This window comes from Molothrus ater, chromosome 16 (assembly GCF_012460135.2).
Source record: "Molothrus ater isolate BHLD 08-10-18 breed brown headed cowbird chromosome 16, BPBGC_Mater_1.1, whole genome shotgun sequence".
Lineage (NCBI taxonomy): Eukaryota > Metazoa > Chordata > Aves > Passeriformes > Icteridae > Molothrus > Molothrus ater.
The window spans coordinates 5,784,473-5,811,266 of NC_050493.2; the positions used below are offsets into that span (position 1 = coordinate 5,784,473).

General features: G+C 42.5%; 1 protein-coding gene across 1 annotated transcript in view; it reads left to right on the forward strand.

Annotated features, from left to right (window-relative positions):
- The window catches only part of PRKAR1B (protein kinase cAMP-dependent type I regulatory subunit beta), a 92,928-nt gene extending 66,575 nt beyond the window's left edge, over positions 1 to 26,353 (forward strand). The window contains exons 8-11 of the mRNA XM_036392235.2: positions 3,161 to 3,221; positions 6,652 to 6,773; positions 23,328 to 23,409; positions 23,827 to 26,353. Coding sequence (XP_036248128.1) covers positions 3,161 to 3,221; positions 6,652 to 6,773; positions 23,328 to 23,409; positions 23,827 to 23,999 — 438 coding nt within the window. The 3' untranslated portion in view covers positions 24,000 to 26,353. The remainder of the gene's footprint in view (positions 1 to 3,160; positions 3,222 to 6,651; positions 6,774 to 23,327; positions 23,410 to 23,826) is intronic.
- The last annotated feature ends 441 nt before the right edge of the window (positions 26,354 to 26,794 follow it).

Below are 26,794 nucleotides of genomic sequence, written 5' to 3' on the forward strand. Positions count from 1 at the left end.
AAATGGATGCTCATACTATTATTTTCTCGTCCAATTTCTAATGTCTCCAGGTCCCTTTTTGTTATTTTCCTGCTCTGGTGAACTTTCAGCATCTCATAGTCTGTAAATGTTGGTACTGTCTTAATTGCTGCTGCTTCTAGGAGCTCCATGAAAATATTACAGGAGGACAGACCCAGCACATGTGCCAGGGAATGCACAGGTTCTTCTGCAGAGGGCACCTGAAGGGTAGGAGAGGAGATTGTGATGCTGTTCATAGCCCTGGCCTCAGCAATTTGGGTAAAGCAACTAAAGAAAACAAGTGTAAGAAGGACATCAGAAGTCAGAGGTGACATATGCCTGGGAGGGGATAAGAGAGGAATATCAGGCTGGCCAAAGTAGGTTGGAAGGAACTAAAGAGGATCTTTAAGATCCCTTCCAACCCAAGCCATTCTATGATCCTATGATTCTATGTTCTCCCTCTGTTTCATGGGAGAAAAGATGGTTAATACCAAAGGAAATAAACACATGGTTGGTTGGCTGTAATTCCACTGCTGGGTTGTTTTTAGCTTGCACTTCAGTACTGATCTCTCCAAATCCTTCCCCTCACTCTGCTTGTGAGAGCTGGAGCAGTAAAATACACTCAAATAAAGACAAAGTGCATAAGGGTGAGCCAGGCCTCTCCTGCCTGGAACTGAATTTGGGATTTGGTTGTGTCAACCTGGATCCAGCCTCAGATGCTCTGAAAAAGCAGAGAAAGCTCCTGTTACCTGGAGCCTGCCTGGGCACCCTGAGATGAAGCTTTACCACCCCATGGGCTGCTGTTTGTCTCCTTGAGGAGAGAGGGAGGGAGGGATGGAGGATGAGTCAGGAGCCATCAGCTGGGTCACCTTGGGGTTCAGTGCATGTGCTGACAAACAGCAGCCCCAAGCCCCAGTCACCAGCTCTTCCCGTGTTCTCCCTCACCCCTGTGGGATCATTCTGACAGGGGATATTTAACGCAGTGTAGCTATGCATTAAGAGGGGTTCTAGATAGTGTGACAATACAAATAATTGTAACAGCACATTTAATCAACCATTTCCACTTCAGTTTTGCTCTTGCACTTGTCTTCGCTGTGGATTCCCTACTGCTGCCCTGGCTTGGTTTAACCAAGGCATAGCACACCTGTGTTCCTGTAGGAAGTGGTGGGCTCTTTCTGTCTGGGCCAGGTGGGATGGCTGCAATTCCCACCTTCCTGGTTCTTGTCTGCATCTCTAAATATTCAAAGCCGTGGTCGGGCATCACTTATGGCTGCTGATTACTGCTTCTTAAAATTCATCTGCGTCCGCAAGTCATTTAAAAAGCATTTTCCACATCTGTCCCTGGGTGTCCCAGCCCATCAAACTAAACCACCAATCTGGTTTTCCACAGCTGTCAATTTTGCTGCTCTCATTTCCACTCGATTGCAGGGAGGAAAGCAACAACTGCTCAGTGTCCAGTTTTCCATTCTTTGTCTCCCAGCGAGCTGTCAGAAGCTGGCGTGGCTTGCAGAGCCTCCTGTGTTTGAAGTTCTCCACTTTTTTTCCTTCTGGCACTTCAAATGCTGCCGGGGCCCCCCGAGGTTGAGCACCAAGTCAGTCAGACAGAGGGGTCAGAGCGGGGTGAGCGATGCTATCGCTGAGCAGAACTGTCAGCACCAGCCCCGAGTTACGGCCGGGGTGCGCAGGGGAGCCTCGGGAGCTGCTGCTGCTGCTGATCCACAGCTACCTGGGAACAGTGGCAGCTCCTGCTGGGGCTCTTTGGGAGAAGGGGTGACCCCAGGAGAGGGGCACAAATGGGAGATGTCCCCAGAGGAGAGCACCTGGCAGCTCCTAGTTGGAGCCGAAGCCCGTTGATGCTGCTGGAAGGATTCGTGGTGCTTTGGGGGTTGTTGCAGCCCCACCTGCACAGCACTTGTAGGAAGAGGGATGATATTTAATTCTTGAATACATCAGCTATTCCCATTTTCGTACCCAAAACACTTCTGGATGCTTTCACACAGGAGGGCAAGATGTTTCTTCTCCTTTCCCCTTCTCTATTCCCAGCACCCACATGTGGTCACTCGGAGGAGGAGGAGAAATAGAGAAGTGACTTTTTCTATGGCAGACACTGACATTTGCTTCCATCCTCTCTGCCCAGTCTATGAATAAATGGCATCTTTGTTTTCCTTTTCTTGAGAGGATCAATGTATCATCCTTGTGTTGTGCCTTGTAGGTTTGAGTAGGAGGCACCAGGCAGCCTTTGACATCCCCAGGAAATCTGCCCAGGCAGGAGGGATTTGGGGTGTCACCAGTGTGGAACCAACTGCACTGGACAAGGCAGGTCCTAGAGTTCCTCTTTGGTACCTGGGAAGAATTTCTTTACAAGACTTTCATGTCATTGCAAAAGGAAATAAGGATCCATTCATTATTTTTGTTTTTGTATTGGTAAAATTTCATCATAATTATTCCAACATGAATCACCTTCAAAAAAGCATGCTGGAGCAGCTGCCTGTGGTTTCTGTCTTGCTGATCAAACACCATGTAAGGAGAAGGTGTCTTAGAAATTTATCACACAACAAAATCTTAGTAGAATGGGAATGACTGTGCTGGTGGCTGCACATACATTGATGGATTGTCTGCTCCCAAATGCTTAAATCTTGTTAAAATGATAATATGAATGGATTGCTCAGCATAACAATAGATACAACACTGTACAGAATACTAACCAAGTTTACAGATAAACATTTGGCAATAAAGCATTTTTAAGCTAAAAGGATGGGATCTACAAGGGGGATATCTTAAGTTTTATCCTACATTGTAATTACAACGAGCCTCATTGGCAACAAGATATATATTGAATTAGCTAAGCAGTTAATTGATGAAGTTCAGGCTTTAAAAAGAATGCCTGTAAATGGGTACAATTCATCTGCAGTGTCCAGTAACACCAGTGAAGTCAGTGAAATTACAGCAGGATTGAATTTGAGTCCTTCTGTCTTTGCTTATCAGCAATACAACTTGCCCAGACATTTTATGGGGAAACGTTTGCCTGAGGCTGTTTACACTGGCTATGCTTAAGATTTGGAAAGGGAGGGGGAGGAAAAAAAAAGGAGCAGCTGTAGGAAGAAATCACAAAAATACTTTTGTGTAATGTTCTGCCTCCTTTTTCTCTCTCCTGTAATAACAGGGCAGCACTCTGAGGAAGCGGAAGATGTACGAAGAGTTCCTGAGCAAGGTCTCCATTTTGGGTCAGTTGCCCTTTGGAACTTGGCTGTTGGTTTCTCTGTTATTCACGTTGGCAGGATGAATTTTGATCTTTGATGGCACGATGAAAGGAGCAGTGCTCAGGCAGAAGGTCTCATATTGTGTTGTTTCTGAAGGAGTGAAAGTGTAAAGGGCTCTTTTTGTTTTTCTCGTTCTTTCCTGTGCACTGCCCATGTGTTTGGAGCACTAAAGGTGGAGCAGGCACACACTGGTACTTTCAGTAGCTGCTGCTGAGTAAAGATCATGTGGATAGAGCAGAAAGCAGTGCAGAGAAATGAATTTCTCATAAAGTCCAGTTACATCCTCCCAGGTGAGAAGCTTTTTCCTGCAAGAATGAAGTGCTTGTGTGCACTAAACAAACCAACCTTACAAATCAAACTGGACTGATCTTTTTTCTTCTGTGCATTTTACAGCCCCTGTCTCACATTCTTAAAACATCTGTTTAGCTTCTTGTCCTTGGATTTTGTTTCCCTTTGATTAATGTGATAGCCACGAAATTTGGACATGTTCTTGATGGCCTTCAGTAGGAAAAACAACAAACCCATAATGCCTGACCAATCAATCACCATTAGGAGAACAAAAGCCTCTAATAAGAAGGACAGTGTTAGACAGTACAATGAGTTGTTGATTCTGTAGGAGAAACATCATGTTTTTGCTGGGGCTGTTCGGAAAAAAACAGTTCAGGAATTATTTGCTATATAATTGAAGTCTTTCTATTTCTACTTAAAATTTTTCAGGTTTTTTTTGTTTATGATATTCACTCACCATTCAAGCTGAGGTACCTGAAATATGAGAGTGTCTCAGTGAGAGTATACTTGAACTTCTGAGAGGTGCTATCCATGAGATTTTCAATTATATTTCTATGCTTAAAGCGAGGCCAAGTATGTTGCTCGCTTATTAATGAAGTTTTCATCATTTAAAATCCTTCTTTAATGCTTAATTTAAATCTTCCTAAATTAAGAGCACAAATTATACCAAATTACAATGAGTATTTAAAGAAAAAAAGAATCTGTGCACCTGCACTAATGAGGAGCAATTACAACAATGAGACATCTCAAAACAATTTCAGAGTAGAAAGGTTATTCAGAGATGTGCTTCCTTAAACACATTCCTTGATTGTGGTTTGCATTGTAATTAGAGCCTAATTTGTAGTGTGGCTTTTGAATCTTGGTTCAAAAAAAGAGGAAGGATTTTAAGATTTGAACTTTTTTTAAGTGCAGAAAAGCAGTGAACAAAATAACACATCATTGCAGGAACATGGAAATTTAGGTGAAATGTGTAAGGATGTCTTTGACATGCCTAAAAAGTAGATGACACCTGCAAAGCAGGAAGATATTTTAGAAATCTCAAAACAGCACTGAAAAGTCAACTTCACTTTATCCCTTGCTGTGGTCAGAACTCAGTGATTTCCTGGTGGAAAAACCTCTACCTGCTTCTTATGTTTCTTTTTTCCAAGGTCTGTCCAGTGTCTGTAATTAGCTGTATAATTGCAAGAGTCACTTTTTTTTTTAAATCTAAGGATTTTTTTTAGATTATCAGTAGTTGCTTATGAAAAAGTGATACTTTGAAATTTTTCTTCTGGAGTTTAATTAAATATAAAGTCGTGAATTGATGTGTACAATTTAGGCATTGCAAAATAATTGCATGTGGTGTAATTTATTTGATCAACTCTGCAACTAAAACTTGTAGAATATTCTATATAATGCTCTGTTTGCAAGATTTATTAACCAATGTATTTGTAGTGGTACAGTTCCCTTAGACAAAAGAGAGACACTTCGTGACTAGAGCTAGAATTAGCTTTGAATTTTTCATAAAGCCAACTGAAGAAGAAGTTTCAAGAGGCTCTTTCTTTTCATTGTTAATCACTGAGTTCTTTAAAAAAAAAAGAAGAAAAGAAAAAGTCTTCTCTAGTCTATATGAAAGAGTTTTATGCTTATTTTTAATCAAACAGAGCAGTTTTTGAATGGTGCATTGACAATATGGGCTTGGTCTTTGACGTTAGTTCTTCTGCAGCAAAGGTCACAAACACACCAGGAAAGTGCTTTAGGTGGGGAAAATGTTAGAAACAATTAATTTCCCAAGCAGCAACAAGAAAGTGGCATAAAAACACGAAGCTGTGTCAGTCAACCCCAAACTTACCTTTGGTGCTTTGAGTACTTTGGTGTGGTTTTGTTACCAGGCTCAGGGAGTCCTTTTGAGCTCAGCCTAAAGGCATTTTAACTTGAAGGAACTCCCTCACACAATCCTTCCGAGCAATATTTTGAAAAAAAATTGGGAATCCAGAGCCTGATGGAATGGCACACGTCTAATCCTGGTGTCAGAAACTGTATCTTGACATACATTAGCTCAATAATTCATAGTAAGTAGGAATCAGCAGAGCTCTGGGACGTGAATTTCAGCCCAGCTTTTTGAGGCAGTGAAGGTTAAATCATCATATTATCTGTTGCTTTTAATAACTCTTAAACCTGTAATTTTTCAGTCAAATCTGATCAAAGTACAAAAGTTCAAGTACAATTCACTCTCTGGAATTCTCATGCAAATGTGTGTAGAGAGAGACACAGGTGGCACCTCCTCCCTGAGGGCAGGACAGGTGGAATCCATCCCTCAGCCAAGGCAGGGGAGGGCACTGGGACACTGAGCAGCCCTGGATGTGCCCTGTGCAGGCTGTCCCTTGCCATGGTGGGGATCTGGGGCAGGTGCAGGTGGGTGATGAGGACCCCTATCACAGGCTGCTTTTGCTCTGTGAATCCTAAACCAGACTCATCATTTTTAATTACAGAAGTTTTTTTAAGTTTTATAACTTTTCTCCTTTAAGAGGGGGAATGAAAAGGAAAACACTTTGCAGGCCATCCTGCTGGCAAATGAAGAAGAGCTGCCATTTCAAACACCCATAAACCTGGATGCCTCTGGCCTCCTGCTGCTCGTGCCACCAGGGTCTGGCCACTGGCTGTGGTGGCCTCACCATCCTTGAGATGGACACTCTGCATCACCCACCCAGAGCCCACCAGGAACTGGGAGCAGCTCTGATGAAAACACTGCAGGACCTGTCCTGACACCTGATGTGGGATGTGGTGAGGGAATCTGGGCTGCTCCCATATCTCCAGGCAGCTCCTCAGCTGCTCCAGGCTGTGGCAGTGCCAGGGCAGCACGGATCAGATCTCAGGAGTGAGGAACCAGAGCCAGCTTCTCCTGTCCAACTTTTCAGATTGCTATCTGGGTGATTACTGATGGCTAAGACACAATGAATAAATACGTTCATGTTTCCCAACTGGAGGTTCGTGCAAAGTGCCTGGATGAAAGAAATGTTTCTTTTATAACAGAACCAGGCACGGCAGAGCTGTCAGTTTAGATATGAATCTTCAGCCAAGGTTGGAGTGTTTTTATAATATAGCTTTATGATCTTCAATATTTTAGAGTCCCTGGACAAATGGGAGCGGCTGACGGTGGCTGATGCACTGGAACCTGTCCAGTTTGAAGATGGAGAAAAAATTGTTGTTCAGGGAGAGCCTGGTGATGACTTCTTCATTATTACAGAGGTAAGATTGGCAACCTGATAAGCTCTGTCATTTCCTGGTAAAGATCAAGGTTTTGTATTAAAGACATTTGGGTTCAGTTCAATCTCTTACTTCAGCATAAATCTAACTCCACTTAAACCAGGAGACCTACTCAAAATTCAAATGAATTCAGAGAACAGTTCCATGGAATTGTCTTAAGTGAGACAATCTCCTTTCCAGTAAACTGAAAATGCAGAGTAATTTTGAGGTGTGTCTGGTGTCCTTAGTGTTTGAAGGTTTTGTTTACTGTGGGAGACTCTTCTAGTTCCAAATTTCTGATACTTCAGCAGGGCTGGTCAGCCACAGAGTGCATTGATTGCTGTTCCCAAAGGGGCTTACAGGGAATATCACAAATGGACATCTGAAAACTGGAGCAGGAGACCTGATCAGAAAACAGATAATTTGTTCATTGTTTTTCCTTAAACTCAGTCCTAATGGCTGAGCCATCTTTTTGTTTACTCTGACAGAGGCAGACAGATCTGTCAGGCAGCTGAAAATGCTGACATCTTTTTGGGAGATTATCTGACACTTCAGTTCCACCATCTCACTTCTGCAAACAGATGCTGACGGGGTCTCCCCCCCTCTCTGACATAAATATTTGGATCCCGTGTCTCTCACACAAATACCAAGGCACTTGTGATATAACTAGCTATGAAGAGGAATTAGAGAGACTCAGACTGAATAACAGGAGAGCATTAGGATATGATTGTCTATGGATTATGAGTGTTCCTATGCAAATATACAGAGCAGAAGTAGACAACATATAGGCAATATAATAAAATAAACCAACCGAATAACCAACATATGGCTGTGGTGACAGCTGCAGTGCACACACCTGGCCAGGTGTTACATGAGCAGCAATGAGTTCCAGTGGTGGCACAGGAACTGGGAGGGAACTGGGAGGGAACTGGAACCCCTCAGTGTGGGAGAACTTGGGTCAGAGGGGTGTAAGAGGCTGGTCATGGTGCAGCCTTGGGATCCAGCTGTATGCAGGCTTTGCTTTGCTTGCTCTTTATCTGTGGATTTTTTGGACAGGTGCCTCTATACAAAACAGCCAGAATTTGGTTCATAATCAATACCTGACATTTAAAATTCCATCCTTCCTTCCTCTTGAGTGTTGGAAATATGTATTTTATTTATGAACATAGTTTTTCTACAATGCTCACAAAATTGTCAGTGCAAGTAACTGCATCTGTCTATCAAACAGGGAGACAATTCAGGAACTTTAAACATCTGACAAGCAGTGTCCCATCAAAACAACAGTGCTAGAATAAATGAGACTAGATATTAGATAGGGAATCTTTTTTATTAAGAAGAAGTTTAGTATATGAGAAAAATTTAGGAAACAGAAGTTTTTTCAGAAATATGGAATTTTTATTGCTCCTAGTATTTCTGAATATGCTGTTATTCCTTGCAGCAGCAGGAGACTAGGAAAATTTAATTTTCTCAGCCATTGAATCCCATGTGGAAAATTGGCAGCTTGGTTAAGAGTTACCAAGGGCCTTTATTTTCCCCCTCTTGCTGAAACAGCTGTTAAGTCTTGAATGGGTAGAAAAGCATTAACACTGCATTCTGTAGAAAGTACCTGCTCATCTCACCCTTCTACTGCAAATCTGACTTAGTTTCTTACTTTGGAAATTGCCTGTATTTTTTACTTTAAAGAATGAACATCCTGTTTCACCTATTTCTTGTGCTGCAGCCTGCTCACACAGAGTTTAAGCTTCGTATTTTAAATGTGATTTTTACAGGAGTTCACATCTTTGATTTTCAGCTTTTCTGTAGGAAAAATTGCTGCAAGTCACCAGGAACACATTATTCTACAACCTGCTTGAAAGTAGTTTTGGCTGGTTTGTTGTCACAATATGTTGAAAAGCCATTAGCTTCTTTCATATGCTTTTTGATGTTTGTGGTCTTCTAATCCAAACCACTAGAAATGCAGCCAAGTTGTTTGGCTGCTGTGTATGCAGAAAACCATTTCATATATCACTAAAATGCAGCCTCCTTTGGAGCACAGCGTGTCCAGTGCTACAAAGCTAACTTGGCCACATGATTTTTGGACAAGGCACTCATTTACCTTTTTATTTACTCATTTTACATTCCATGCAGCCCAGAAAGTCAGTTGTGTCCTGGGCTGCTTCAAAAGCAGCGTGGCAGAAAGTCAGGGGAGGGGATGCTGCTCCTCTGCTCTGCTCTCTGTGCCCAGCTCTGGGGTCCCCTCCCCAGGGGAGGCCCCTGAGATGTTCAGAGGGATGGAGCCCCTGTCCTGGGAGGAAGGCAGAGAGAATTGGGATTGCTCTGCCTGCAGAGGAGAAGGCTCCAGGGTAACCTAACTGTGCCCCTCCAGCACCTGAAGGGAGCCCTGCAGGAATGATGGAGAGACTATTTGTGAGAGCCTGGAGTGACAGGACAGGGGAATGCCTTCCAAAGAAAGGGAGTAGCTTTAGATTAGATATCAGGAAGAAATTCTCCCCTGTGAGGGTGGGGAGGCCCTGGCACAGGTTGCCCAGAGAAGCTGTGGCTGCCCCAGCCCTGGAGGTGTTCATGGCCAGGGTGGATGGGGTTTGGAGCAACCTGAACTACTGGAAGGTGTCCCTGCCCATGGCAGAAGGTGGAACAAGATGATCTTTAAGGTCACTTCCAACCCAAACCATTCTATGATTTATCATAAACCATGATCATTCATAGCATGCTTTAGACAAACCAGTTATCACTTTATAAAGCTTTGGTGCATCCCAGATAGTGGTTCCAAGTGGAATCTTGTGAATCCTAGCATAAAAGCTTCTCTGAGGCACCCAGGACTCACATATGGATTTAAAATTGTTGAACTTCATGAATTAGTGATTAATTTCTAGTTGGCCTGCCCTGCTGCCTTGCTCTGTGCCATCCCTTTGGGGCATTGTAAAGACACTGGTCCTGCCCAAGGACACAGCCTGTGAGTGGATTGACACCTTCAGGATTTGCAGACTGAAGAGAAACCACTGAAACCTTTTGAAAGGGAGACTGATAGCCCCAGTGATGATCAGAACAGCAATTCCTGCTTTAAACCAGGAATATCATCCTAGTTAGTATGGGTAAGTCGAATTAGTCTCCCCCTTCTATCAAGCAAACACATTCAGCTTTTCCCTCCATTTCTTACTATAAACTTCTGTCATGGCTTTCTGTCCACCTTCCTCCCTCCAGGGCTGTATGGGTTATTTGGGGTGCAGGTTATTTGAGGTGCAGGCTGTGAGCATGGAAATGCTACAGTGCCTCTTGGAAAGTGAGGCTGCAGCAGGAGCTCAGCCAAATTATTAGAATAACAATGTGCACAGGGAAGAATCACAGGAAACCGGAGCTTTTTAAATTCACTGCTCACAAAGCTGTTTATGGTTCATTTTTTGCTAAAAAGTCTAATGAGAAAAGTGTATACGCTGAGATTCCAGGACAGCTACAGTTTTTCTGCCATCCTAAATCTTCACAGGCACCAGTAAGATGTTTACTTGCAGTAGTTTGGGTTCTTTTCTGTTTAAATATCAAGCAGTCTTCAACAAGATTTAGTTCTAATATTTAAAGCTTGTGGGCTTTTTTTCCCTGAGATAAAATTATTGTAATCTTTATACCATATTCCTTAATGTGAAGATAGGATCAGAAGTGAATGTCTGCTTATAAAAGCAAAGTAACGACTTCTGTGAGATTGATTTACTGCACTTGAAACTAGTAATTAAAAATAAAAAAAAGAAAAAAAAAGAAGCAGCCCTGCAGTTTCTGTATTTTCAGATATTTCCAGGTCTTACTTTCCCACTCTGGTTTTCACACAACAAACTCGGGCTTTCCCAGACCAGACAGATGTGGAATGTATCTGCTGGATTCCAAGGTCATGGAATTATCCCATATGAGATTCCTGGCACAGAGGTGAAAAACTTTAAGCACCATGAAACAATTGTTGCCATAAAGAATTATATTTTGGCAAGCGTAAATCATAACAGATGTACGGTTTCTAACAAATAAATTTGCAGTTGTGTCGTGCCCTGCCACACTGTGTACCCAGCAGTGGGGAGGATTTATTCATCTGACTTCAGATAACGCAAATATTTTTAGCCAGCATTTTAAAGTGGTGGATGCAAAGGCATGTGAGCTTTGTGGAGTTAAAAGTCCCTTTAAATGAAATGCCAGTTGAACAGGGGCTGGTTTTATTCCCAACTTGTGCTTTGCCTCTGACTCCAGCTCAAACAGTAGTTCAAACCAGTGTAATAGTGCTCTGAAACTGGAAAGAAAAGAGGTTTTTGCTGTTGTCTAGGTTACTGGGAAAGGTAGCGACAATAGTATTAAAAATAGCGGTTATGATCATGTACCACTCTCTTAAGTTCAGCTTCCAGCTTGGCTGGGTGGCACAGTACCTCGAAGTCTGTAAGGCAGCTGCCAGAAACACCATTTCATAAATCACTAAAGGGACCTGCAGCCTGCTGGGGTTTCAAGCTGCCAGCCCTCCCCTGTCACATCCCTGGCATGGCTTGTCTCGAGCCAGCGCCGTGTCCGGTGCCCCCAGCCTGTCACAGGACTCACCCCCTGTGCCCAGGGACTCTCTGGATCTCAGCTGCGCTCTCAGAGCTTGCTGAGCTGCTGCCATATGGCCCTAATACTCACAAAGTTTGACATGGTTTAAGAGAAATGTGTGCACAGGCACACAAACGTGCGCAGGTGGAGGACGAGAGAACAGCAAAAGGTTTCTGACAGGGCCAGGGTGAGCCTGAAGAGCGCAGCTTGTGGCTGCCCTTTAAGTGTACAGCCTGTCATCTGCTCCCAGGACAGGTTGGTTTAAAAAGAAAGCATAGAAATAAATCTGCATGAGAAGTAAAACATCTCCAATGAATAGCTGGTTGAGCTGCCCAGCAATCGCATGCAGCAGTCTAAAAATAAAAGACCTAAAAATAGAAGATAATTCACTGGAGACAATTCAAGGAGAAATGGACCCATGGTATCAAGGAGTTTGGCATTGGATATTTGTTTTTAGCTTTAAATCCCAGTATATTTAATTGCAGAGTTGTGCTAAGTTACAGAGGGTACTCCTCTCCAACTCCTTTGTGAAAAGCACTTATAAAAATCTGAGATTTATATTCTTCCTAATTATCCTGCTGGTTAGAGAGGAGGCATGGTCAGGGCATCTGATTTTCAGTCTCACCTGTTCAGTCTGTGGGCAGAACATTGCCCTCCCTGTTTCTCCATCAGTGGGAACAATCCCAATGACACTTCTTAAAGGTGAGGAAAAACTTAATGGGGAAAGGCATAAATATCTGTCACTACTGAGACCAGGCAATGGGAACAGCAAAATCGACAAATAAAAGAAAAAAAACCCCATTGATAGTGCAGAAGGCTGCCTTATTGAAACAAATGAGTGAAATTAATTGGTAATGATTATTTTTCTATCATTGTCCTTGGCTGATCACATTGGAAACAGCCCAGGAGTCCTCGATAGGGGCTGTTCCTTCCGTGCTGCTGTTGACATTTCAAGTCAGGGCCACAAACTGGCTCCGGTCTGGGCAGGATCTGCTGTGAGTTCTTGATGAGAGTGTACTTGAGATAGTGTCCTGTAGGTGAAATCAGTGTTTCCAGCCCTGCTGACACTCCTGGCACGCTCTGGAGCGTCTCTGCACAGATGCAGTTCAAAGCCTGTAGGTGGAACAGTGTTTGTAAACTCTTCCTGCCATGGTAACCTCGGAAGGGCACCTGGTCCTACACAGAACTGGGCCTTTCTGTAGGAAAACTCGACTTGAGTCTTAAATTACACAACGAGCATCTGAAGATTTATGATTTAAAAGCTCCTTAAGAAGGAAAAGAAAAAAAAAAGAAAAAAGAAAAATAATAGCCCAATTGTTTCCTGCCCTAAATCGTTGCTCTTTGACATTCTAACCTAAGAGAGACCCCTTTGGCACCTACCCCTGCGACAGGCAGGAGAACTACAAAGTAAACTCCTTCCATAGGGATAATGAAGTCACTGCCTTAGGCACACTCTGCTATCACACCTGATAATCTCTTTAAAACACAGTGCGATTAATTATTAATTAGGAAGATGAATGTTGTCTAGAAAAGGAGTTTCAAAGGCTACAAATCTGAACTGCTTAGTGTTACCAGGATTTTGTTGATACGGAAAATGTTTGTCAAAGGCAGTCTGCAGCGACTCCTAATGTACCCAATAAACAAAATATCCTGAATAAACAGAGCCAGCAGGCACCAGGGCTCTGTACTCTGCTTATTTTTAACTGCGCAGACATTGTTTCCCACAGAGCTCTTACAGGAAGGGGACGTTCGATTTTCTTGACATCACCCAGTTGTGCTGGGGCAGCAGCATTTCCACTGGCCCTGCTACAGAGTTCCTCTGTGCTCAGGATCCATTTTTAATGGCCAGATGACATCAAAGATGGAAAGTTAGGTGTGTGATTGGGTCCCATCCTGACAGGGATGGAGGTGAAGTATTTTGCTGAGTCAAGAGCAAGTCAAAGAGACTAAAATGTCAGCTAAGTCCTGCTCTTGTTAAACTCAGTTTAACTTCCATGAACAGTGGGTCAGGCTGCATATCCATGGGATAATGTTTCATAGGAAGCAAATGGCTGCTCCCTTTCTTCTTCCCACCAGCCATGGAGGACCTGTCAGTGTCTGCAGCTTTTGGCCTTTCCTTCCAACTCGTTCTCCAGCCCCACCAATAACCAATAACTGCAGTGCAGTCACCTCTGGTGAATTCTGCAGAACCTCAGAAGTGATGTACGAGGGAGCAGTTTCCTAACAATTTTGTGAAATTTCACATTAGCCACTATTTCTAGTCTATTTTAAATCTTTGCAGATTTTATTCCTCATTTGTGGCAGAAACCAGGACAACTGTATGTAAATGTCTTGAGTTGCTATGAACCCAGAGAGTGGAGAATAATATATAATAGTTTAAAAATGTACAGTTAAAAAATACTGTCAAACCCAGTCATGACTCAATCTTGAGTTCACAACCAGAATTAAGTCCTCTTGCTTCATCCTTCTGCAAGACCATTAATGTCACATAGCTTTTATATTAGGAAAATGAGTACTTTTGAAAAGTACTATAGACCTTTTGAAAAAGAGGTCTGATGGAAAGGAAAACGGTGTAAAAGCAATGTGCACAGCCAATAGTTTGTGATGGAAAAGAGTTTTCACCTGTATTTGGTCCCTCCATAAGATAAATAATTTTATAATTAAATAATTTAAAGAGTTTTAATAATTGTGGTCTATATTACATGTAACCTTTTAACTAACTCATTTCTCTTTACCTGCATGAATATCTCATGAAGGTCACAGGGTTTTTATTCTCACCACACCTTCTGATGAGGTGTGGGAAGCAACCTCCATGTTGCGTGATCTGAAGCAGAGGGCACAAAAATTGGGATAGTTCTTCATTCCTGAAAAAACAATTGATGGGAATTAGACACCTTAGGTTTAAGGCAGAGAAACAATGGGAGCCTGTGGACAGCATCCCATCATTAGTGGACCAAGCTTATTCCTTTAGGTTAAACCTTACCACCCAAAAATGATGGGTGTTATTTTATACTGCAGGTTCTGTGGAAGTCACTTGCTCTTTGTATTCGCAGAAATGTGTTGATTTCTTCCCTTGTTTTTGTAGAAAGGTCTCTTTCATAAATCAAAGGTTGGCAAATAATAAAAATCCAAGATTATTTATTGGCTGAAGGAATATTTGCAGTGTCTTTGGCTACATAGTTCAAAGGATTTGTCTTCTTTTGGAAAGTAGCCCTAGAACTGCTGATCCTTAGCTCTAACATGAAAGCTGTCCCAGGAATGATGCTATCAGCAGTCCCTGAGGGCTGAAATGGCAGCTGAGGAGTGATGTGCTGGTGGTCTTCCAGGACACTGGGAGTGAGGACATTGCTTATGTCAGCACCACCATGTACACACAGGACCTGCTGTGTTACTCTGTCTTTGGGATATTGATAAACCTACATCTTGAAGCACAGTTCCCAGGAGGATGCTGTGCAGCCATACTGTTCCCAAAGGCTTAAAAGTAGTTTTCCCAGCCTCTTTTTGCACATGCTATACCCAGCATAAAAAAAAATAAAAATGTATGAATGTATGAATGTTTCCCCAGTTCACTTTTGACATGACAACTTGTGTAGGAGTCTCCAGTCTCATTCAGCTGTAATTTAAAACATCTGATTTGTAAACCCATAAAATTGAAGTTTATGCTGGAATGACAGACACACCCTGGCCCTGTACCACTATGGGATATGTGGAAATCAGGGAAATCCGGGAAATCATTTGGTGTGCAGAGAAGGAAACCCCAAAGTTAGTAATTGGCAGTTTCATTCTTAATATATGCATGCCTCATTTGAATTTGCTTAAAAATCAGAATGCAAGATTTTCTCTGTATTCAAAGCAGCCTGCGACTTCTCCCTGAGCTAATACCAACTTTAGGGTATGGTTGGTGCTCTTCATCCTGTCCAGAAGTGTCTTCCTACCAGGGCTGTCTGCAAAAGCATTGGAGGTTCACAGGGGATGAAAAGCCTCTCCATGGGAGTAAGGAGAGCAGCACAGGCTGTTTACCCCTCAAGGTTTTCAGGATTCCTATAAGCTCCTTTGGCACTGGAGCCTGAGCTCACAAGCCCTGATTCAAAGCACTTAGTCAAGGTGAACAAGAACTTTATGGCCCCAGGCATGTTAAATCTGAACTGACATTAAAGGCATCTGCTGTGTCAGGAGCTGGGAGCTTCTCTGTCTTCAAGCAAAAACACTGCAGTGTAAACAAGACCTGAAATATGGTGGTGCTCAACCTAGAGGAAGAGAAAGGGAGAACTTCCCAATCCCTGCTGGAGTTCATACCTTTCTCTGGATCATGTTAAAGCTGTTCCTTAGTGGAATAGCTTTTGTCCCTGCTCTGCTAAGATATCATTGAGTTGACTGCAGATTTGCTGCAAGTATATAGCCTTTAGGGCTCCTTCATTAGCTGTGCAGTGTGGATTTTCTGGAGCATGCAAGATCCTTCTCAGTGTGCTCCAGGATGAGGCAATTTTGAGTTTGTGAGGTTTTTTCTTCTGAATTTCAGAATTTGGTCCTTTGAACACACAAGATTCACCAACAGAAAGGACTCAAAGAGATCTTTCCATGGGGGATTTTACAGATCTCTGTGATAAACTCTCTTCTTTCCTTCCTCCAGTTTAATCCAAGTTTTATTTCTTGCTCAGAAGCTGCTGCCCTTGCTGGCCACAGCTGCTCTCCCAGCCCTGGTCACAGCATTAGTTATGAGACTTTAATGACAATGTCTGCCTCAGCCTTTTGCTTGGTCTGGTTACTTCAGCATCTACAGAATGTTTTCACAAAGAAGCAGATGGTGGTAGGAGTAATTGGGCCGTAAAACAGCATTAACAGCTAAAAACGATTTTCACCAGAAAGGATTCTGCGGGCAGGGTGAGGGAGGTTCAGCTCTGTTTTCGTGTTTTCTCTCCCATACATTCACCCCTGCCCTGGCTGTAGGTGGTAGCTCTCTGCTTCCAGGAGATGAGCCCTGTCAGGTCAGTCACAAATATGAACAGTTGATGAATAACCCATTATAAAGTCACTTTTATGTTGACTCAGTGGATGTTTCCTGGCTTCAGAGAGAGGCAAGATAATGGCTAGCTTTGTAGAAAGAAAGAATCTCTAAAATGCAACATTTTTTTCCCTTTGTGACTTTTATTGCTTTGTACACTGACATGTCTGAGGGAGGAAAACAGGGCCTTGTTGCCAATAATCCACAGCGCTTGGCACAGACGGTCTTTAAAATCTGGCACTGGGATGAATATTAATTCAGTTGTTTTCCCACAGAAGCTACTGATTAGTCAAGGCCAAGTATCCCTGAGATGATTCATTAAAACCAACATCTGAGCCCACCTTTACTGAGTAGCTCTGCTTCTTGTCACCCCTGCAACAGGTGACTGAATGTGTAATGGAAGGGGCGACCAAAATCCCAGAACAGATTAAAGATAAAAATGCAGAGGAACCCCAAGGGCTGTGGTGCAATGGCTTCCCAGCTTTCTGGGCATAGAGCCAGGACAACTAGCCAAGGGGGATCACACCCCAGGCAAGGGGTTCCTCCCATGGCTCAGAGCTGCTATCCTTATTCCTCTGTCACCATCCCCTCGCTCCCAGGCTTCCCTGTCCCAGTTGGCAACTGCTGGTTTGAGGCAGTGTGGCACTACTGTGGCAGAGCTGCTGTGGTGTCCCTCTGTCTGATGATGGGGGGTGATGATGATGAATTCATGAGTCTCCCAGAATGTGGATATGCCTCTACTGGACACCTGTGTGGTCTATCCTGATGGTAGCTCTGCTGCTGTGGCTCAAAGGCTCAAAGAATTTGAAGTCAATATATACTATAAAACTTAAAGTTTTGCTCCTGTAAAGTCTTTCAACAGGAAAGGCTTAACAAAACAAGAAATCCCATTTTTACTTTGTGCAAAACCCATTTTATTTCACCTGAGTATTGCAGGGGTCTCCATGCACAAAGCAAATTGCAGCTGGTACAATTTCTTTTGTCTTTTCACTGTGTTTACTGGTCTCTGTCTCTCTGAATATTGACTTCTTCCATTTATTAACAGCATTTCTTTTACCTCAAGAGGAATACATAGGTACAGCACAGGTTTAATGCAGGCTGTATCAAAGAAACACTGAAAGCAAAGATTGTCTGAGGTGCTGCAATAGGAGGATGAACAAAACGACTGAAAAGGTCTTCCCGTGTCAGACATCTATGATTTTAAATACTGAACGATCAAGACAAAGGCATTTCCTGGTGATTAATGATGGGCTGGGTGTAGTCATGTCTGGGCCTTAACCCTGGCCTCCTGTATATCCCTAGGAAATGCCCTGTGGCTTAGTTCTTTCTGCTGTTTTAAGCTGCACTTGGCTTATGATTGATTGTCGTCTTTAAAAGTACCTTAATGTTTGTGGCTATTTTGGTGACTGCTCTAGACAGCTTTGTTCCTCTCTCCCGGGTCTGGGTGTTATTCCTAAACCCATAGTCCCAAACTAATATAAACATGTCTGAATAGCAGAGAGCTGGGAGAACTCCAGGCATATGTAGGGCAGTTTGATGCAGGTGTGATATAAAACACACAGCAGCCTGCAGGTTGTTTGATATCAGTGGTGGCTGCAGAGATGATGTCCAGGACCTCTGCCAGCTGGGCAGTGACAGGTGCTTTCCATCTCTGCTAAAATTTGATGTGCTGTTGAGAATGATGGCCAATAAGATGAATGTTATATTGACAATGTGGTGATGATCACTAACAATGTAAAAGTGATTTTGGCAGCACTGCTCTCTTAAGGAGACTGGCTGAGTATCAGGGTGCAGAGCTTATAACTTCAACATTGCATTTAGAGATCCTTTGACCTTGGATTATTAATCCTAACCCCATTCCCAATGTGCTGGCTTCCTAAAAATCCCATTAAATCAGTGCAACTCCAAAGGTAGTGAGTCACAACCAAATTAAAAAAGCTGGATGTGTAAAATGTTGCACATTTGTTCTCAAAAGCTCTCAGCAGCTCATTACTTTGGGCATTGCCTTGTGCTGTATTTATAGTGAGTTCTAATGGAAGCAGAAAGGAACTGACTTGCTTGAGATAAGGAGTGCAAACAGCCACCACTTTTCCAGTCAGTGACAACCTGGGGCTGCCCTGGCAGCCTGTTCCCACCATCAAAACTGGCTCATCAGGAGGGATAGCCAAGAAGGGAGAGTTTCCAAACTGGACCAAATTTGCTTGGGGTTTCACATCAGACAACTGAACTGATTTGTATGATCCTTTTTTGAAGTGGAAGGTGAAGCATTGGCCGACACATCTCCCAGATTCACCAGGCATTCACTGTTTCTTAGAATCATAGAATGGTTTGGCTTGGAAGGGACTTTAAATATCAATTAGTTCCAGCTCCCAGGAATTTCCAGGAAATTTTGAGCTTTTGGCTCTCCTTAAATTAAGTTAATGATTTGGAGATGCTCTAGGAAGCAGATATGATTGAATAAGATGCAACTTAATATGGTTGTAGCTGTTATGATGAGAGAACATGGCCCAGACAGTGTTTGTAGACAGGTGAATGGTGGGTCTTATTAGATTTACCTGGAGAAATAGCCAACCTGAAGACAGACATGTGCCCGAGAGCTCTCATCCCTTTTTCCAGCTCTGCTTGTTGATCTAATAAAATATATTACTTCCACAAACCTCATCTTGCCTGCAATTAAATGAAATCCTCCCAGAATCCTACTGTGTGACAGATCTTTTCATTCATTTCAGACCCGCTGCAGCCCCATCCAGTCCCTCTGCTCCGCCATGGGAGCAGCAGCGTGTTGTGCCACTGCACAGCCCCTTCCTTCTCCTTTTGTAGTGACTCTGCAATGATTTAATAGCAACACATTAATGAGGATTTGTGTGGCTGTAGAGTGAGGAGAAACTTATCTTTTGAACGTGTGAATTATGGAGTGTGTGGGTTAACAAAGTGAGAAAGAGCAAAGGTATGTTCAGAGCTGCCATTGATGGAGGTAATGGCAATCACAGATGATCAGCCTGACCTTTCCATCTCTCATTCCATACACTGCACTGCCCTTTGTGCTGGGTGGTGAAGAGGAAAATAAAATTGGCTAGAGAAACTTTCTAAGCTCAAAACTAGGATAAAAATGTCACATTTTGAGGCCGGGGGAAAAAACGTCGCTTGTGCTTTTTTAGAAAAAGCAGTGAGTAAAAAAATTATGAAATAAAACTGGAAATATAAAGTAGTAACTTTCTGATTATGAAAATTGAAGTTATTTTCTTATAATTTTACAATAATTATATAATGTTTTCTTTTTAATAATTATCCTTTATCCCAGATGGAGCCTCACTATATTTTTTATTGATGGCTATATCTTTAAAATGGGTGGTTAGAGCAACAGAACCAAAAAATCAGTATGACTGACTTCTAAACCAAAAAGTTTCTAAACCAGTGCAGTTTTTCATCCCACCTCTTGCCCCTGGTGAAGCCCATCCTGCACTGTCTGTCCCATCCACGGGTAACAAGAGCTGCTACATTTTGCCTAGTGCTGCCTGGGAGTGATCCCATCTGATCCACTGAGATGGAATAGAGGAAAAAAATACAGGATTTCAGTTTTTAGCACCATGAATCATAGTTGCCTTTTGTAGCCAGGCTCTTTAGGCCAACTGCTGGCTATAGGATTCATAGTTAAATATAAAAACAGGACTCCTGAAGCAATTAGTGCTTGTAAGTACCTGCAGGATAAGCCTGGGAATCCCAGTGTTGATCCACATGGGTCACACTAGAATGCTTCATCTATCTGTAGGATCTGAGAGTTTAAAAGTGAAACATCTATCAAAATCTCATTACTTTGGAGAGGATGGCACCTCATGGATTATAAACCTTAATTTATTTTTTATATCTTAAATCATGGTGCCATATCTAAGGCATAAATTTTTGCAAAACAAACTGCTGAAGCATTTGGAAGGAGTTGAATAAACACTCCCAGCAGTGCTGCGGAGCAGTGCCAGAGGGAGCAGGCAGGTGCGTGGGGTGAGGATGGCAGAGAGGTGCTGATGGCACAGTGCTTTGGGAACTCCTACTCTTGTTGTTTTTGCAATTGGAGGCTTGTATTTACTCAGAGGAGAGGAGAGAAGGTTAATGCTATCAGTTTCTGGGAATACAGGCACTCCCCAGTGACTGAAAGAGAATATTCCTGGATCCCCCAAAGACCATAATTTCACTCCCAAGTGTCTGCTAGCAGAACGACATGCCTGTCTGCCTTCAGCTTAATATCATCACAAAGGGCTGATTTATTTTATGGTGTTAACCTTCCTGACAGCCTTCGAGCTCGAGCTCGTAGGGTTTGCTTGGTGGTGTAGGCTGAATGGGTATCAGTGTACAAAGCAGCATTTTAAGTTGAGCAGCACTAAGCAGCCTGATCCTGCAAATCTAGGATCATGCAGCTTGTTTCAGAGATTCATCTTGCCAAGTTTTGTGTGTCATTTAAGGAGAAGTCTTTCCCATAGAGACAAAATGCATTCAGGAGTGACAGCGATGAGCTCCTGAACTCTTTTAGATAATGCCCTTACCTCCTGGGACAAGGCCCAGAGGATTTATTCAGTCCTATCATTTGTGGGAGGTGGGGGATCCTAAAGCACAAGAAGGACAAAAAAAACCAAAAACTCTATCACAAATATGTGACAAGTAAAATGAAGTTAAAAACAGCAACAAAACTTGGGCTGAGGGCAAGGGTAGGGGTCAAAACTGAATTCATGACAACTTTTATCAGATATATGGGTAATGAGTGACTGCTTCTGTATTATTTTATTCTGTAATATTTTATTTTGTTCTTTATTTTATTCTGTAATATTTTATTTTGTTCTTTATTATTTTATTTCTGTATTATATTTGCCCCATTTACACTGTTTGCCTACAACTGGACTCCTCCTCTACTACAGTCAGAATAGTGCTGATTCCAGAGATAAGAGTCACAAAGTGAAGGTGATACAGACAGGCAATTATAAAAACATCTTTGTTTCCCGAGGTGGACAGCCTTCCCCTGAAGGTCACTCTGACAATGTTCCAAGATGTACTTGTGGAGCTGGTGGCTGCTGCAGCAGGGGCCAAGCAGTGTAATCAGAGCTGACATCTGGGTGCTCTCTGTCAGGGCTTCAGGAAGCTTGTTTTGCTCTGAGATAGACCTGCTCTCACTGGGCAACGGGAAAAAGCCTATGTGACTGTTAAAACAAGAGTGGAAAAAAGATGGATCTGGAATATGCATTGCTTTATCCTGCCAAGCCAAGTGTTTATTGTGGAGGCCAGACACATCTGTCCTTCTCCAGCAGATATGGTGTTTCTTGGATTAAAAAGGCTGACTGTAGTGGAAGAGTGGAAGAAATTGCTTCAGAAGGCAGACTTATTGGAGTCCTATATCACATGGACCCTGTCAGAAAAATATTAGCCACAATAAAGGCTGACACTCAGGGAGATGAAAGCAATATTGCTTGATATTGTGATTACCTTTATAGCAATGTGCTGAAGGTGAGCAGTGGGGAATTGAGTCCACTCTTCATTTGACCTGGGTGGTCACTGTGATTACTTCAGGGACTTTTTTTTTGTTTTATGTAATAAAACATCTGTAATAAAAGATTTTTTAAAAAATGAGATTTGGGAAAGGAACTGGAGACATGGGTTGCAGGCAGCTATTTGGGTCAAGGAGTTCAGTTTTTGCCAGGCTCCAGATGGAGATGAGAGGAGGACAAGGGCTGGAAGTGACTCTGAAGCTGAATCCATCTACACTGTACAAGCAATGAGAACAGCATCAATTTACTAAGATGCACCTGATCCAAAGTTTGGCAAGAGAGGGACGGATGCAGGCATTATTCCCTGTGTGGGGTATTTCTGAGAATGCTGCTTGTGAATGTGGGTCTGCTCTGAAAGCTGCAGCAAGTGTGAACAGCAATGCTCATCACACTATCTCTGCATTTTCATGCCCTTGCAGATTTACTGTAAGATCTTGGGAAACTGCAGTGTTGGTGGAACAATTTAGTTATATCAAGGAAAAGGATTTTTTTTTTTGGAAACTTGACAGAAGAAATAAAATTTACCTGCTGGAGGTGCACAAGTTTCTTTTGGTGGAAGGAGGCTGCAGGATATTTGCAGCCAGTGAATGTTCACTGAACACTCTGCACTGGAGGGAGGTTTATTTTTTTCAGTTAAAATCAAAATCTGTTAACATTTGGCCTTTCCTTATGCTTTTGGTTTGGACTCAGAAGATATTCTCATATGTTGCTGTAATTTTTTTCCAGAAAAGCAGATACCTTCTCTGTTCCTCTACAAAAGCTTTATGCCACCATAATTTAAGATTTCCTCCAGGTCAGAATATTTCTGCATGTAAAACTCTTTGAAGGTTTAAATAGATTGTAACTGAATTTTGACATGTATTAGCACGTGTCAGGTACAGCAGTTATTAAGGGTAGTGGAGACAAGGCACATTCCATCTCTCCAGAGACTGACTCGCAGGTGTCCAGATCACTACAGGCCACGAGCGGGCAAAGCCCCTGAAAAAAAATCACCCTTTGTTACAACAAGCATTAAAAATGTCTTTTGCTACCCATTTCAGCAATAGGTCAGGTGAGGAATAAGCTCTAGTTGGTCTTACAAAATTGTGTCTGGATTATTACTGGGAAAATTGCCTTTTTATTTCTTTTAATGTAAATCTTTTCTGTGAATCTCTCTCTCTAAGGTTCTGCATCCACACAGAACATATTTTAAAATTATATTAAAGCATACATTTATGTTAAAGCATTATGTGCTTTGTTCCTGGGTTCTGTCCTGTCCCTCTCCCCTTTATAAGCTGAATATGTCTGCATCCAAACAACTCATAACAGAGAAATCTTTTGATGGATTTTAATTTTTTTTTAATCCTTTAATTCCTTTCATTCATATATCAGGAAGGAGTGTGATATGGAAAAGGAAATACTCAGGCCTGGGTACTTTTTTAATCAGAACAGGTTTGAGCAAAGCCAGCTGACTCCCTGCCCTTCTCTTCCCAGGGCACAGCCTCTGTCCTGCAGCGCCGGTCTGACAATGAGGAGTACGTCGAAGTTGGAAGACTCGGTCCATCAGATTATTTTGGTAAGAAAATTCAGCTAAGCATGGTTCAGAAAGACAGGCACGTCTGGGTCAAGAACTTATTGTCTTAATTAGTGTTCCGCTCTTACATGCAAGGGGTTATGGGCAGGTCAGCCGCTGCTCTCAGCGATGCTCAGAGATTTCAGGGAAGCTGAATCCATTCCATGGTTTACACCAGTGTAGCTGACAGGAGACAGATCCAGAATCAGCAAAACAGTCTGAAAGCATTTGTTTTCAAAGGCATTTTACACACATGCATTATGCATGTGTAATGCATTTGTACTGTCAGCAGAATTATGTAAAGCGTCTATCAAGAGATATATAAAGGGAGATGTTCTACCAGCAGAGCAACGCGATGGTGGAAAATGCACCCTGTGAAAGAGAGGAGGGTGTGTGGCAGTGTGCTGTCTCTGTTTCCAGGTGAGATAGCCTTGCTGCTCAACCGGCCCCGGGCAGCCACGGTGGTGGCACGTGGACCCCTCAAGTGTGTGAAGCTGGACCGGCCCCGCTTCGAGCGAGTGCTCGGCCCCTGCTCCGAGATCCTCAAGAGAAACATTCAGAGATACAACAGCTTCATTTCGCTCACTGTCTAAATGATTCCTCTGGAAAGCTGCCTTCATGTGACCTTGTGCACTTAAAATTTGCTCTGTGCAGCTCCACAGCTTTATGAAGAAAAAAAAAAGAAGTGTGCATTTTATGTATTATTTTTTTCTGTTTGTGTCACCTAGTGGATGTCAGCTCAAATCTCATGTATCATGGAAATGGAAGGATAACTATTTGGGTAAGACTAGCTTTGTGGATGATTGGGGCTCTTTTGGGCTCTTGGCTTGCAGACAAGATTTTTACCTATTATTGGTTCATATTGGTTAAAACTGTGGGTTCAACTATTTAAAATACATATGAATTTCTGTTTCCTTTATTATCTTTAGAGCTGGTCTTACCTTTTGTCAAGGTTCTTTGATCAAGTGATGTGAATGTTGTCCCTGCCCTTGGCAGGGGGTTGGAAGTCAGTGGCCTTTCAGGTCCCTTCCAACCCAAACCAGTCTGTGATTCCATGATATCTCTCTGCCTGTCACTTCCAAAAGACTTTTCACTGGTTACAGACTGAGGGGTTCCAAAATCCCATGGAATGAGTGGCAGTCTCATTGATGAGGTGCAATTTAAAGGGGAAGGTTGGAGGAAGCTTTTGATCATTCCAGCAAGCCAGGGAAAAGTAAAGCTTTTGAGTGATTTTGTTTGTGGCTTAAATATAGGGTCCATATTCCTCCACGTCACAGCCCCTTTTGGGTCTGCCTTGTAGGATATGCTCAAGCAAACAGCCTGCTCCAGTCTTCTGGGTGAAGAGGTCAAGGGACAATGTTTTGTAAGAATTCAAATGGAGCCTTTAGGACCTAAGTTATTTGTCCTCAGCTTTTTTTAAATGAGGGTTTACATTAGAGTCCTTAGGAGTCCAGTGGGGGCTTCTCTGCTGAATTAAGTTGGCTTCAAAACTCAGCAGAATGTCCTCAGCCACTTCTCTGAGCATTACATGAAATGCTGAAGAGATGGTGCCAGGTGCACTTCAGGGACAAATACAGCAGCTTGTTTTTAATAAGGTCCACTTAATGAAATTCAAATGCCTTTCTTCTAGTATATGACTAAATTTTAGAATTTTTAAAGATTTTCTGAAAGCCAAATAAGTGCTTCAAAATGCTGCTTCTCCTCCAAAAGACAGGTATTGTGTAACAAAGAGCACCAGGATCCTGGAGCCCTGGTCCCTCCAGGGGCCTCATGGCCTTGCTGGCAGTCATTGCTGCCCTGCCTACACATGGGGCTCCTCCTGAATGGAGCTTTTTGCAGATCTCTCAAGGCTGGGGATCGGCACAGCCCTCAAGGATGGGATCACTGGGACTATGATTTGCAAAGCTTTACTTTTGCAGGTAAACTTGTCGTTGCCAGCAGCAAAGCTCTGCATCTCAGCCACGCTAAACAGCACTGCCTGCCCTTCAGCTGGGCCAAAACTCCATTTCTTCTTTACAATAACATTCTTCTGAGTAAATACAAGCTTTCTGTACCTTTGACATGCCAAAGGTTAAGCAGTGAAATACGACATCAATCTCCCTTTTGAAACTAGAGGTGTAGCTGAACTCGGCTATATGGCTAAAATGAGTCCTACTGACACACAATTGCTTTCTTCTTTGGAATTAACAAATGCTGATTGGACACGTTCCTGTTGACTCCCACCAAGGGCCCAATATTCCAGTAGCTGCCCGCAGTGGTTCTCACAGAGCTAAAAAACTTCTCAGCTTCACGCTCTTCTCATCACTTAAAGGTGCTTAATTTATTTTAGCATAATTTCAGTGGTCCTGTTAGTGTGTATTCGTTGCTGCTATTTATTATGATTATGTTATGCTTCTTGCACGTGTTATTAAATATGACCATTCACAGTTTCCAACCTTGCAATTTTTATCACGTACATTTATATAGGCAGACCTATTCTATATAGATATGTCAGTGTATACGCATTTGGTTATCTGCTGCACTGTTTTTGTATTCTCTTGTGCAATTTTTAAAAGAAATATTTTTTAAATGTTACCAGTCACTCAAGTATGTTCTTTTACCTGTTGCATTTCTGTTGTGTTGGTAAAAAAATTGTGAGTGTTTCGCATAATATGCAGGACACATCTCTTGTCAAATACCAAGTATTAGCCTCATTGTTTAGAAGTTACTTGAGCACACAGACACACTGCAGATTCTTTGCTTTAAACCTTTACAGCTCATGGAGAATACATTTGAATTATGGTTCTGTTATAAGCGATCTCAAGAGAAATGTAACTGTCTAACACCAGGATTCCTGTGCTTTAAGTGGAACAAAATGATATTCAGTGACATTTTGAAGATAATTGTAATATTTGCAGTGGATGATGGGACAGGATTATGGTATGAATAAAATTCTTCTACATTATAAGTGGCCATTGTGGGTTTATTGCTAATGGAAGTTTGTGTGAGTAGATGTCATGTTCCAGTTAAAATCTGTATATCATCAAGACTTTGAGTTCTACTGAAAATAATCAGATGCAAAGGGACAAAATATAGACCAAGATTCCCAGTGCTATATATAGTAATGGAAACCAAACTGGTTTTGTGGAGGATTAGCATGAAGGAAAAAAAAATCATCTGTTTAAATGTAACCATATATGTCTACATAAAGAAATAGGGGTCTGATGTGTCTCTTGGACCTTCCTGTTGTTGTCCAGGTGCCAGCTGTGAAACCCTCAGGACTGATGCTGAGCCTGTTGTATGGCCTGGGGTAAACCAGGCTCTTTCCTTCTCAAATCCCACTGGTGCTCCTTTCCCCCCAGTATCACAGGCAAAGCCCATGGTCCCAACCACACCAGGGATCTGTCCC